At 37.2% G+C, this 15,333-nt stretch overlaps 1 protein-coding gene across 10 annotated transcripts in view; it reads left to right on the top strand.

Annotated features, from left to right (window-relative positions):
- Positions 1 to 15,333, top strand: part of hecw1a (HECT, C2 and WW domain containing E3 ubiquitin protein ligase 1a) — a 75,348-nt gene that overhangs the window by 39,028 nt on the left and 20,987 nt on the right. For 9 of the 10 annotated variants that reach the window (XM_065294814.2, XM_065294815.2, XM_065294816.2 and 6 more), the window contains 4 exons: positions 783 to 2,147; positions 3,307 to 3,408; positions 9,917 to 10,067; positions 12,090 to 12,199. In XM_065294814.2, coding sequence (XP_065150886.2) covers positions 783 to 2,147; positions 3,307 to 3,408; positions 9,917 to 10,067; positions 12,090 to 12,199 — 1,728 coding nt within the window. The remainder of the gene's footprint in view (positions 1 to 782; positions 2,148 to 3,306; positions 3,409 to 9,916; positions 10,068 to 12,089; positions 12,200 to 15,333) is intronic. The other variant, XM_073813203.1, reaches the window with a different exon arrangement.

Here is a 15,333-nt window from a genome sequence, read left to right as displayed (position 1 = left end):
CATAATCCATTGAATCTGATTAGACCATTTAGCATCGCGCTAAAAATAACCAAAGAGATTAGATATTTTTCCTATTCCTATTCTCCTAAAACTTGACTCTTCTGTAGTTACATCGTGTACTAAGACCGATGGAAAATAGTCCCCAGCTATTGAAAGTTACCAAGGGGACTATTTTCGGCTGCTGCATAATATCATTGCGCCTGCTGCAGCCATGTTACTGCAGCAAAGTCCTTGATTATTACACCAGAATGAAAGTATAGGACGAATATCGAAACTCTATGGTTATTTTTAGGGTGATGCTAAATGGTCTAATCAGATTCAATGGATTATGCTAAGCTATGCTAAAAGTGGTAGCGCCAGACCCGGAGATCAGCTGAATGGGTTCCAAAACGGAAATAATCCAATGTTTAACTCTAGGGGAGCTGGGCATATTTTCAAAAAATTGGAGTGTCCCTTTAAATTGTTTTCTCTAAGGCAGGGGTGTCAAACTCAGTTCCTGGAGGGCCGGTGTCCTACAGAGTTTAGCTCCAACCAGCTCCAACACACCTGTTTGGAAGTTTCTAGTAATCCTGAAGACCTTGATTAAAGCCATCAGGTGTTTTTGATTAGGGCTGGATCTAAACTCTGCAGGGACACCGGCCCTCCAGGAATTGAGTTCGACACCCCTGCTCTAAGGTAACAGGTGAAGTGTCTCTGGGAAATTGCATATTATTTCTAATGGTATCTGTGTTATTCCATATGCCTGCTTAACTGAACTGATGTTTATTTACTCTCTGTGCTAGATGATGAGGAGGTGTCACTCACTGCAATGCCAGTGTATGATGTGATATCCGACCAGCAGGCTGAGCAGGATCCCAATGAGGACCTACCAGCTCCTGCTGACCTACCTATAGAGGACACATTGAGTTTGGGGCCTGATAGGCTAGAGATCACTACTGAATGTTCTGAAGAAGTCGAGACTCAGGAACTTGTGCTGCCTGCATCTCCGGTTGAACCAAGTAAGGACATGCAACAAGAACAAGAAGGTTTAGATAATGCTGAAATGAATGATCCAGCAACAGGTGAAAGGGAGGAAGAGGTGCTACAGAGCGATGCAGCTCAAGGACAAACTGAAGAACAAGAAACAGATCAAGAGCCTGTGGAGATGCAGGAGGAAACTGTCCAGGAGAACCAAGGCATTGAAGACACAGGTGAAGGTGACATGGGACCAACTGAAGATTCGGCTGTGGAGCATGTGGAGGGTGAAGTAGGCACAGGGTCTGAACAACTGGAAGCACCGATGGAAGGAGATGGGAGCGAGGAAGAACCCTGCAGGAGGAGCGCCTGGAAGTGCAAGAGTCGGCCTAGCTCACTTCCTGTGTCCGAATTAGAGACAGTCATTGCCTCGGCATGTGGTGATCCTGAAACTCCGAGGTCTCACTACATCCGCATTCATCATCTGCTGCACAGTTTACCTTCAGCCCAGCGTCACGACAGTCAAGATGAGGATGAGGATGAGCTACTTGACGCCGGATCTTCAGAAGAGCTTACTGTTAAACCCGAAGAAGACAAGGAAAATGGAGAGGTGGATGAAGATGAGGTGTCTGAAGCTCAATCCCCATCTATAGTGCTCGAATGCCCTGGACCATGTTGCAGACGTACCCTGCCACGTAGCCTCTCCATCGAGCGTCTATCTGAACTCACTCAGCTTTTGGAGGGTGAAAGGCCTTCAACATCCACTCCACGACTGGATAGTGAAAACGGGGAAGTAGAGGGTGGAGGAGGAAGTCGAAGGCGACCACGAGAAAGCGAGTGTGAACTGTGTGACAATTCCTGCTACAGTACCTCCTGCTATAGCACGTCCTGTTATAGTACCTCATGCTACAGTAACTCAGGTTATGAGGGGCGTAACCATCTCTGCAGCCATACACGCCTTTCTTCAGTAGACAGCACCCGTCTGTCGGAGAGCACAGTTTTCTCCTCACAGGAGGAAGAGGAGGAAGAGAACAGTGCCTTTGAGTCGGTCTCCGACTCCATGCAGAGCCCAGATATAAGGGAGTCGGTAGAAGGATCAGGTCAGTGGAGGGGTTCGTCGTCTGAGGAAAGTCCTCAGAGAGAAGGTCAGGGGGAGGCATCACCAGTTGCCGGGCCAAGTGTTAGGTCTTCAGGTGAGGAATTTTTTACAACCTAAAGAACTATTTTTCAATACAAAGAACCTTTTTTTAAATGGATGTTAAAGGGACTGTAAGTAGGATTTTAAGTGTTTTATTAATCAAAATCAATGTCTTTATTCATATGTCCTTATTATTGTCAAATGACCTCTGGCAATGATCTGACTTTTCTTTGTAAGCTTAGAATTTCTTCTATTTACTTACATTAAACGGGTAAGTCCACGAAGGCTCCCATGTCATTCCGCCGTATTGATAAACTATAATAGCAGAGAGGGACAAAAAGCACTAGCCTACCAACGCGTTTCCAAAACACGTTTTTATTCAGAACACGTGAACCAGCTGAAACGGACAAAGAAAACGGTGAGTTCATAACGGCTACCGTAGTTGCAACTCGCATTTGGAAAAGCGAGGCGCTAGAGAGCACTCTTCGTTTGAATGCAAAATACAATTTCACCACTAGATGGGGGTAAATCCTACTTACTGTCCCTTTAAAGGTACTTTATGGAACCATTAAATGCAATGGCATTTTTAGTTAATCTACATAATGATACCTAGGTGTGCCTTTAGGGTTTTCATGATGACAGAAAAGGCATGTCACAATGCTTTATTTTCTGATGCTTTGGGGGTGTACCGAATGTACAGTAGTAGATTCACAGGGTGTTCTACATATTCATACATTTTAATACTGGGCATATATATACTTACTGCAATAAATAATAGTATGCTATATTGAACATGCTTGATACATTCATTCCATCAGCATCCATTACACTAAAGCTTTTCAGCTAGCTTTAATGTGCTTGCGTTTGCAGTTTCATAGCAAGATTACACCATTAACAAAGTAAGCCATACAACTTTAAACTTTTTGAAGTAATTTACAATGCAATTTGCTATATGAAACCAAATAAACATGATCATTTTCACAGTGAGTTTGGCAGCTAATTATTGTTAAAACTCAGAAACACTGTTAAAGATGATCCTGTTAAAAGCCAATATAACTCTCTCTTATTGCATTTTCTCCTCTACTCATCTCATTTACTGAAAAACACTATATGGTCCCTGAATTCACGTAAACTGGGCCACTTTTTGAGACTGGCCCCTTTGGACATGTCATGAAGTCATGGGCCTGTATTTGTTTCCTTCATTTGTTTCACAGGCCGTTGTCATTTGCAAAGCAGTCATCATGCAATCACTCAGTTTTCTGCTTTGCGGCCTGACCCTTACCTTTACCCAAGTGTGGATGAACCATTACCACCAAGTAAGCTCTCCTGAGTCAAACCTTACCCTCGCTTTTGCAACAGACATGCTAGCTGCATTTGTGTGAAAATGAGTTTGTTAGAAGCAGTTGTATATATATATATATATATATATATATATATATATATATATATATATATATATATATATATATATATATATATATATATATATATATATATATATATATATATATATATATATATATATATATATATATATGTGTGTGTGTTTTTGTTATGTGCATGTTTTTCAAAGTTTGCATGTATGTGTCAGTGGTAAAGCACTATTCATGTAAAGTAAGCATCCACTCCATCTCATTCGGCAGACATTATGAATGCTTCACTCACAGCATTGCTACCATGCTTTCTTCACCAGGAACATCATAATCATTTTAGGGGTGACCCCGAATAGTCGAAGATTCGATGCATCGATAGGAGAAGCCTGATTCGACTACCAATCTCACAGTCGAATCGTCGCAGATGTGTTATGAAATGAGGATCATTCAATTTTGGCCGTATATGGGTGCACACATTATCTGATTTCACATATAACAGCTTCTCCCAATATATTAATATACTGCATATTATGATAATGCTGCAAATAATATGTGAAGTAGCAGCTTTCAATAAATATTTTTAAAATGCGTTAATAAATCCAACAACCCCTGTGACCGAGCTACACGTTCATAAGAGGTTTATATGTTAATAAACCATTGCCTCTTTGTTTCTACATTTAAAAGACAAAGCTGGCAAATTATATTATGCCTTTCGTTCTTTTAATAATTTCTATATTTTATTTTATTTATAAATCACTTTGGGTTATCTGATTTAACTATTTGGCTTGTGTTTTGTTTCCGTGCACTTGAGGCATTTTGCATATTTGTTCTGCACTTTGTAACTTCTGACCTTATTTTATTTAAAAAAAAAAATATTTATTATAAACGTAAATTCTGATCTAATTTACATTTTGGATAGCTTTTCGTTGTATCGATGTTGCGCTATTGCGTGCTGGCCATGCTTGCGCATGTAATTTAGCCGAACGGGCTAGGTGCTCTGCGTCTCATATTTAGGAGTTCATCAAACTAAACATTAAAAAACTGATGTTTTTCGACGAGTATAAGTTTTTAAAATGTTTTTTTCAGTGATGAAACGGAAACTATCTGCACCGAACCTATTTCTGCCTGACACGAATGTCTTTCTTGTGATTTAATATTATGGTGGGTCGGTGTTCACTTTGAAATGATAGCAAAGAGATTCCTAAAATAAATAATATCATCCGGTCTTTCTGTATCTAAAGTTAATGCAGAGATGATCAAAGTCAAAGCAAGCAAGCAGGTATTTCTGTGCTAAATAATAACGCGTAGTGTCTATAAAATCATTAATTTCAGTGTTTTTCTTGTTATAAATTAAAGTTTAATGAATTGTATATAAAGATAAGTTTTTATCATTTACAGTCACAATCACAAATTATTTGTCAATTCTCATTTGTCGTTTTTTTTGGTCATGACTGCTTTGACGCGCCTTCTCCAAATTAAATAAAAACACTGAATTGTAGCCGGAGTTTCCAAGGCAGGATCACCTTTGTTATTTTTTTAGGTTTAGTTATCAAAATGTATTTTTGTGTTATGTTCTGTAGATCGTGGCTTTAAAATGTTATGAGGAATAATTAAACAAATGTTGCCTTACATTTGACCTTAAAAAAATATATAAATGCATCGTCAGTTTTGTCTTCGTTTATTACTTGAAGGACAGTTTTGGTCACTTTATCAGAAAGTTCTTTATGTGTGCTGCTTGTGAAAGAAAATAAAAGTTACCAATTTGTACCTGGTCTGGCCCCCTCCCAACCCATGCACACAAACATAGATGATTCGACTATCGGTCGACTATGGAAAGATTCGACAATTCTGATTCGAATATGTAAATCCTTAGTCGAGGACACCCCTAAATCATTTCCAGTATTATCTCAACAACATTCTTCCTTTTCCCTCTCACATAATCGATTTTTCATTTATCGGCTTTTCAGAAACAGCTAAACCTTTACTGGATGTTCACTTGCACCACAATATTTTGTATCGGCTATTTGGAACGCATTCCAAAGTGCTTGCTTTGGCAAATGAGCACATCAAAACCTTTCTGGTTTTGGCGTAGGCATTGATTCGATTCTGTGAACAAGATTTCTCAAAAGGGATTTCCAGGGAACTCAAAGCACAAATGATATAAATGAGCTTGTCTCTCAAGAGATAAGTGATAGTCGTGAGCCGATCTCTGGAGAGGTTTCTTCACAGTTGCCATAGTAACAGGCCAAAGAGTCTGAGTATGCATACTAAGTTTGTATTTAAAGCTAGTGCTAGAAGGTCTGAAGGTTGCTTTAACTTCAAATCGACTTAAAAAACGCTGAGTTATTTTTTGTCAAAAAAGGACAATCGGATGGGTTGTTAATTAACCTATGTTGTTTTAACCCAAAATGTTGCACCTATTTATTGCAAAAATATTTATTTTATTTTGTGTATTTGGTATAATACAATGTGTTCGTGTGGTTTATGATAAAAAAACACATTATTTTCCACATACCATACCATACAGCTCCAGATTTCACTCTCTGGATTTGAAAAGCTGTGTCCTTGATTGGCCAGCTAATCTGTACGTTGTGATTGCCCTGAAAATCTCTGATGTCAGGCGGAAATGTGACGCTCATTACCATGTTTGAATGATTCGGTCACAATGCAATGCTAACAGGAGTTAACAGGAGTAAGTCCGAAGCAGGAGGAATTATGATAATGTCGGTCTTGTCTACGTCAGCAATCCCAGGAAGTAAACTGTTGCCTGCAATCCGTGTGTTTTTTGTAGTCCAAGAAAAGAGATTTACGTTGGAGACGATCTTTGTCACCGTTTTTGCATATCGTTAACATGTACTAATACACACTTACACACCAAAGGAAAGTTAAAAACGTGAATCGTACAATAGTTGCTCTTTAATCTCATTATTGGGTCAAATATAAACATGTTCTAGGTTCATTTAACCCAATGGCTGTGTTTGTTGCTTTAAAGCAACACCAAAGAGTTTTTTTTACCTTAAAATAACGCTTCCAAAACAGTTTCAGTCGTTCATCCACTCTAAACAGGATGAACAGCACTTTCACATTCGCTTTGCAGCCCTCTATCGGCCAAAACCGCACTAAAGAAGTTTCCAAACGTCGGGTAGTGGTCATGTAGTCCGAGTGAATACTACAAAAACTTGCTTTACGGCAGACCTACAATCCAATCAGAGCCAGCTATGCCTCAGTATTTATGACAGTGGGTAATGGACAATTACGCTTCTAACCTGTAGGGGGAGCAAAGAGCCAAAACTCTTTGGTGTTGCTTTAAGACCCAACGTTGCATTAAAAATAACCCAGCATTTCTGAAGCACAACAGTTTTTTTATTTTTAAAACCCTCTACAGATGGCGGTTTACAGTCGAATCTCAGATTTTTGCTTGTGTATTGGTTTTCAGGATTAGTGCAGAGTCACGCTTGTGTGAACCCTGCTGAGCTTTGGGTTCACAGTAAAATAGGAACAAATTCAGAATGCTAAAAATAGTCTAATAAACCTCCTCAGGAGAGCTGACAACAGCAAATACTGCATAGTAAGCTAAACTGATTTCTTTCCAATTATCCTTAAATGGCCGCTAGCCAGGTGTTTTCAGCAATATAAAAATAGTCTCTGGTATCCCTAGAATGTGTCTGTAAATTTCAGCCCAAAATACACCACAACAGCTCTTTCATTATACGATGTTGAACATGGGCATTTGTGGAACCAATTAAAATAACAAGCTGATTTTCCTTCTTTTTCCCTCCCCGTATGCAAAGAAGGTAGAGCGTTTACACGTGCTTTGGACTACATCAAAACATGCACCTCTGGCAGAAGGTTGAAATATGCACTCATAATGGTGCAATCATTGTGACATCACATTGATAGGGGGTCCCCAACCGCCTGATTTGTGTGACTGTTGCCATTTAAAGGAGATTACACAAAGAAAAATAGATGGATTTATATAATAACAGGATGTTTCTGCACACACACTGGCGACTCATTTTCTAATAGAAACACATTTAAAAGTGCATTTTTTAGGTTGGGGGGCTTTAAATGATGAAGCCATCAGCCATCAGCTCCAGAAAGCTTTTATCCACTCTAGGATATACAGTATAAAAAGGTGCCCAGAAGATTTTTCTACTTTGTATTGTATTTTTGCGAATATACACTGTCTAGTTACCTACATACTACTACTGCGAAACAGTGATGGTATGTCATCGTATTGTCATATACAGTGGCCCGAAAGTCAGTCGCTCCCCTTAAAGGATTAAAGTAAATTTTCTTAAAAAAAATCCAGATAATTTACTCACCACCATGTCATCCAAAATGTTGATGTCTTTCTTTGTTCAGTCGAGAAGAAATTATGTTTTTAAGAAAAACATTTCAGGATTTTTCTCACTTTAAAGGACTTTAATGGACCCCAACACGTAACAGCAACAACAACAACAACAGACTTGGAAACACTGGGGCATAGTTTCGCATACGTCATCCGTGACCTCTTGACGTGATGATGTATTACGTGAGGTCGCGCTGGCTCGTCACAAAGCTGGAGATAGACGAGGAGTTGTGGTTTAAAAGTGCATTTTTTTATTTTTCCTTGCCAAAGATGACAATCGTTTCACTAGATAAGACCCTTATGCCTCGTTTGAGATAATTTAGAGTCTTTTGAAACTGCGATATTAAACTGCATTAAAACTGTTAACTGTTGGGGTCCATTAAAGTCCATTAAAATTAGAAAAATCCAGAAATGTTTTCATTAAAAAAACATAATTTCTTCTCGACTAAACAAAGAAAGACATCAACATTTTGGATGACATGGTGGTGAGTAAATTATCAGGATTTTTTTTTTTTTTTTTTTTAAGAAAATTGACTAATCCTTTAAGTTTACAAAAGTGTTATAGCAGAGTTACCACAGGTGTATTTCACGTTTACTGGAAGTTCTGGAACGTGCACACAGTTCAGTTTAGCATTAAGAAATGTATTAGGAATGAATGACATTGTGGAGTTTATATATTTCAAAGTGTTATTTGATTTTCAATTTTTCATATGAATTTAGGAGCTGCTACACTGTGAAAGGTTAAAATTGGATCTTTTTATAAAAATAAATTTGGTAAAACTTAAAAAACGTTAAGTGAAAAATCTTTTTAAAATCTTTTAAAAAAAAAAACTTTATCAACATACATTTTTCACTTAAAGTTAAAATTTTTTAGATGTTACCAATGGAAGTATTTTTTTAAGTTAATCCAACTTTCACTTTTTACATTGTATATCATTACTTCAAACAGTCGTATACTAAAATATTTCTATGGAATTAAACCTCTTTGCCATTGTCCAAAATATTGGTATGTTTTGGTAAAGATGCAAATGATATTTGTAGCATATTGACATCTGTTGACTGATTTATGTGCCAATCCGTTATTTACAAGTCCGGTTATTAATGTGGTTTGGAAAAACGTCAGTTTTGTTGTTGTTCCGAATCAGGCACAGCACAGGCAAGTGCGAGTGCTCCATTTGTTCCCTTTGGAGACCTATAAATCAAATCCCATTCCCCTTTGAGTGCTCGAGCTTGGCAAGGCCCAAAGTATAATTTCAGCCTCAGACGGCATGCTTACGGGCCGCCCGGTGTTCATTCCAAATCCACATGAAACAGAAAAACACTTACTAGTTCTAGGAAGATCTAATCTGATTGGCTAACAGTACGTGACTTCCAGGAATAAGGGCTTACATTTTTTAATCATTGTACCCAAGAAAAGGCACAGATGTGGACAGGATGGAACAGAACAAAATAATAGTCTCAAACATGATGCAAAGGGTACTTCAGTATACACAGACTAACACAAATTAATAAATCAAAGTGCACCATTTCTGAGGGAGAACGATCCCTAAATTTAGATTGTATTACACATACTCACAATAAAGTTTGGGGGCTTCTATTTTGTGAAAAGTGCTATACAAACAAAAATGACTTGATAAAGTGTTGTTTACCATGCTCGATGTATGTGTATGACAAAGAGCTTGGTTTCTGTGTATGTTTGTGTGTTTGCTGTGCTTGTCTATATACAGCATGGGTCTTCAACCGGGGATTAGTTGCCCACAGGGCATCATTAGGCACCGTTAAAGAAGCTTGTCTTACTTTACTGCTTAATTAAATAGCTCTGTTTTATACATTTAGTATCAGGGGGTCCCTGCCTCTCTCATCTAAGGGGTCCTTGCCCCAAAAAACGTGGCATACAGTATGTGTGGTTTGCATGCATATTTAGCATGCTTTATGCATTACTTAAGGTATATATAGACTGTAGTTACCTATATAATGTAATGCATGATGTTTGCATAAAATATGCATTACTAGCTTTCATTTTTAAGTTTCGAAACTTTCTACTAATGCAATGTATTTTTGTATGTTTTTAACGATTGCATTGTCGTTCATCTGGCACAGACTGGGAGGCAAGGATCGACAGTCACGGCCGTGTTTTCTACGTGGACCATGTAAATCGCACCACCACGTGGCAGAGACCCAGCCATGCAGCAAAGAGTAGCGGGATGCAGAGGTCAAGCTCCACACATCAGATGGAACAGCTTAACAGAAGGTATAAAGATACACACTCATATATTCACATCTATAATGCTCAGTGACATTGTATATACGGTAGCCTAGTTTGGTTATATAGTTTCAGCATTATTTTAAATAATAGTCATTATTCAGTGGCGGACATCTATTTTGCAATATAATAAAAAGAAGATGTTTGGTACTCCTGCACTATTGAAGAATGTCTGTGTTATGGTGCCACCTAGAGTACACACAGGTTAAAGCACTAGAAGTCTGTCTACATTTGGTTTAACATTGGATGCGTTGATGAGTCAACAACATTAACCATTGTATAAATATTGGGAAGGTGTAAATCGCTTATTTTGAATATTGAGCTGGTTACCTCTGCCATTCCCACAAAAACTATTCCCCATCTGCCTATGTAAGGATTTTATAGGTAAATGATTCAGGAACTATATTTTTTGGTTTTAGTGCCCTGTATGTGGGAATGTCTTGAAGTTTAGAACTAGCCAGCTGTGATTAAATTGAAATTGAACATATGTGACCGGTTACGGAAAGTAGGGACACAAATCGGATCTGGGGCATTTTGAGTTATTCATAGATTCTGAACGTGCAGTTTCTAAGCTTTCCAACGATGTGTAACAAATCTGAGAGCGAGTCGAAATTAAACTACTCTGCGGTGCCACAGAAAGTTGAACAAGCCAGTGACACTATAAAAAATAGATGGGCCCTTTAAGTCAAGGGATTTCAGTGGGTCTTTAATATTGATTGATTTTATTTTTAGCTGAACTTGAAAATAAGCATTGAATTACAAATAAGTTTTTCGTAGCTGAAGACGCCTTTATTCAAATCACTGCATAAATCTAGATTCAATGTGTTTGGATGACTCTTTTGAAGTAGAAATGTTTCATTCAGATTCCATAATTGAAATCGACCATTGTTTTGTGGTCTCTCTCTCTCTCTCTCTCTCTCTCTCTCTCTCTCTCTCTCTCTCTCTCTCTCTGGTTTAGGTGAGCATATCTTAGTGGCGCCACTGGTAGCTCACTTGTGTCAAGAGACATTGATTTGTGGGTTGGGATCTTTTCTAAATACCTCTATGGGTCTCTTACTCGTCCACACAAAGCTAATTTGGCATCACTTAAAGATAAAACCATGTCTGGTTGGTTCTTCATTCTGTTTGTTTAAAAAAGCCATTTTGCTATTTACTTGAAAGCGAGTTCAAGTCTACAAAACTTCAAAAGAGTTCTCAGTCTAAAATCTTGGGTGCCACACGGAAAGATGTATTAGTGCAGTGTTTCTCAAACTTTTTCAGCCCAAGGACCACTTCCAATTTTTTTCTGAGGACCACCTAACAGAGTCCCACTCTAACACGCCCCCAAAAAACAACAAAATAGGAAGGATAAGCTTAATTTAAGTTTAATATGCAACTGTTTCAAGTCAAAAACTAATTTTAAACACAAATGCAATGCTATGTTCAGAAATTATTATATGAATTTTATTTCATTTGAACAAGTAAATGTGAAATGAGTTACAGCTTAATATGAACAACAAACTGCACATGTGAAAAAAAAAACTGCAATTAAACATAGTATAACAGCCTAGGTCCCACTTAATGTCATTCCAAAGAGCCCTTAGTTTAAAACTGAGGTAGTGGGTATATGAAGTCTATGGTTGTAACTATGGTAAAAATAAAATGCTAAAAAAAATTCCCCTTAATATCCAAAATCACTGAAATTACAGGGATTTTACACATGAAACGAAAACTAGTATATTACAAAACTAATAGATCTGTGGATTTTAGCTGCTTTCAGTTGACGCTTGATCTTTTCTTTTGACTCCTCTTTGGTTTAGCCACCGATCCATTTTTATGTTATTAAAACAGAATGGCAAGAACTGATATCAGTTTTGCAAGTGCATTAAAAATCTACTTAAATAAGTGACGATTGTATAAACACTTGCCTAGTTTAGGTCATCTTTTGGCGGATCACTGGGTGGGACTACACTTTGAGAATTACTGTATTAGTGGTACAGTGTAACCCTGAATGATCATTTATCTGTGCAGGTATCAGAACATTCAGAGAACCATGGCCACGGATGATGAACCGGCTGGTTGCGCGCCCGACAGAAACAACAGTACAGACCCAGATGGTGAATCTACGGCACAGCCTGCAGGTTGGCACTTCAGATGGTGTTTCAATAATGTCCCTTTTAACTCTTTCCCCGCCAGCATTTTTCATGATTTTCACAAAAGTTAATTGCCTCCCAGAAAATGCTCTTCTTTAAATATATAAACATACAATATATTATTAAATGAAAGAACAGAACTTTTTATCCTACCTTCATTAGTTCTCTTTTTTCACCTCTCAAATATGGGTAGGTTTCTTCAAAAACAAAACATTTTGAGCAAAAAGCTGAGATAAATAAATTTTTGTAAGGACTTTTGATAGATCAGATGCAGAGCGATCAAAACTTACCCTACAGTCACATTAGCTACAAAAGTGATCGACACCGTGTGACATGCCTTCCCTTGATGGGCGTTCCTTGGCTAGTATCTAAAAGCGGTTTCAAAAGTCACTTCAGAGGTATTGTTAAGTTACAAGAACGATGTTTTGGGATTTAAAAGTATTTATTTCTTGATAAAAATAAGGAGTGTATATGATATATCATATCGGCTCACATAGGGACAACCCATTGGGTTGTAATTTATTATAAAACGGGCAGTTCTGGTTCTTCATTCTGATTGGTTGAAACGCGTTCTAAGCCGTGATAAAATACACTGGTAACCTCACGGTTCAGACCACATTACATAAGTATCACTGCGCCACTGTTACTGCGTATTGATTTATGAAAATAAACACCACAGTCTTAAATCATATTTTTAATTTGTATACAATTGCACAATTAATGGCGATATCCAGATGAATGTCAATAAATATTGTTGAGTCATCTTGTTGATAAAGAGAAAACGTTGTCTGAGGATTTTATAACTCAAGTTCATACGTCCGCTATTATCCACTGGGTGGCGATCTTACCCTGAGGCTATTTTGGGGATTTTTGCCTGGATTTGGCCTACCCAATTTCAAAAGCTTCCCATACCCACATGCAGAGGTGCACATACAAAAGTTTGGTATCATTTTACAGGAAACCCTTTGAAATTACATAAAACACTGTTAAAAGTGCTAAACATGGTTGTATGTGTTGTCAGTTCTCTAATAAGCACAAAAATAAATAGGCGCTTATTGATGTTTTTTTTCTAAAGTCTGTATTTAAAAGTGTATAACTCTGGCCCTGAGTGGTAACGAAACCTCCAGACAGTTTTGTTTGATTCCAGCAATTGCCAGCTTACAGAGGAAAAAGGAATTTTTTCTCTATCATAATAAATGCAAAAGTTATTTTCTCCAACTGATGGGAGGACTAATACTGTACGCTTTTGGTATACAATATCTGCCTAAAAACATTTGAAGTGCTCCCATAACCACATACAGTGGAATAAATGCAATATCTTTATATCATTTTGCAAAAATCCCTTTGAAGTTACATAAAAAGCTGTTGTTTGTGACAAATAGTGTTATTTATGTGGTTTTTCATATGCTAAAACACCAAATTTTCTTTTTTTATGTTGTAAATACTATCTTTGATAGTGTATAACTCTGGTTCTGGGTGCTCTAGCAGACTGCAGACAGTTCTGGTTGTTAGCAGCAGCAGACAGTAAACACCCAAAAAAAGAATGAACTCTTTAGCATGTTGCATTCAAAAGTTATTATCATTTTACTGAAGTGTGCGAAAATAAATTTTTCATATAAATATTAATTTTTTGTTTTCCACATATAATAAATAGCAAGGGATTAATTATGCACACAACCAAAGAAAATGCTGTGAATGGACTCATTTTTTAGAGTAGGACCTAAGATAAAAGATGGTGTATCATTTGTGGCTATATGTGCTATCTGAGGCAGTCCACACTCAAGTTTCACATATGTTTACAAAAGACCATTTTTTACCTCATTATTCATTCGATGATTGTTAGATAGGTGATGATAATAGGACAAAAATAACGCTGCAGACTTATTCCTGAGACTGAGAGCTTTCATTTGATATAAGACTTGCCCATGTTTGTCATACTTGAAAAACATGAAATATATGAATATTAAAAGATATTAACAAATATCGGGGGGTGATGGTGTAAATTAATTGTAAATAACTTTCTTACAGTAAAAGATATGTCAAAGTGATGCATATCTGCAGAAAGTAGAGAGTCTAAGCTTTCAAACAGTATCTCATATGTGGTACTGGGTCCATGACAGACCATTACAAATTACAGGAATATTTTATATTAAGTCAAAATAAGATAATTCTGGACCCGGTACAGGGTCCACAGAGTTAAAGAAGTTAAACACTGACGCATTCACTGAAAACACCGTGTAGTACTGTTCATGGCTCCGTCTGAAACTGATCTCTTACTAAAGTTCTTTACAAAAATGGAATTATCTCCGCTTTTAATAAAAAAATTTGAGAGGTGATAAGAGTTCAAATGAAGGTAGGATGAAATGTTTTTTTGTTTGTTGTTGTTTCAAAGCGGATGGTCTGTTCTTTAATTTGATATTTTATGTTTATATAAAGAAGATAATTTTCTGGAAGGCATTAAACTAAAACTGGGTGGCAACTTAAAAAAAAAAAAAATGCTGACGGGGAAAGAGTTCAGCATGCTTCCAAGCATATTTGATCATCACTTCAACAGTTGCACGATATAAATGTTAATGTATAAATTAGATGAATGGTTATTTATAAAATAAACACCACAGTCTTAAATCATATTTTCATTGTGTCTTTGCTGTGTCTGTGTTGGTTGGGAACTGCGCTCTGTTAGTCACACTTGATTCTGAGGAACTACTTTGTTTGGCAGAAGAGTAATATTTGTACTAATATAATTACAACTTTTTTGGGTTTTATTTTATAAAATCCCGCTAACGTTATGCATATGAAGTAACCGTCTTATAAACGCAATAAACCCCTCGAAGCGTTGGGTTACCAGTGCATTTTATAACAGCTAAGGGGGTTTAACAACGCCCCTTAGCTGTTATAAAATGCACTGGTAACCCACTGCTTCTCGGGGTTTATTGCTTTAATCTATGCTGGGTTGTTTAAACTCAAAATGATGTATTGTTTTAACCCATTGTTGAATAAAATATAAAAAATCTAATGTAATTTAAACCACTGGTTCGGTTTGTCCCCAGCATTTTTTCTTTTCATACTTTATGTAAGAAGCCTTATCTCTTCTTATTACACGGCTCTCTGGAATGCTTCAT

This window comes from Paramisgurnus dabryanus, chromosome 22, assembly GCF_030506205.2.
Source record: "Paramisgurnus dabryanus chromosome 22, PD_genome_1.1, whole genome shotgun sequence".
In the NCBI taxonomy this organism is placed as follows: Eukaryota; Metazoa; Chordata; class Actinopteri; order Cypriniformes; family Cobitidae; genus Paramisgurnus; species Paramisgurnus dabryanus.
The sequence above is the reverse complement of the archived record's forward strand: the minus strand, read 5'-3'. Positions and strand labels throughout refer to the sequence as shown.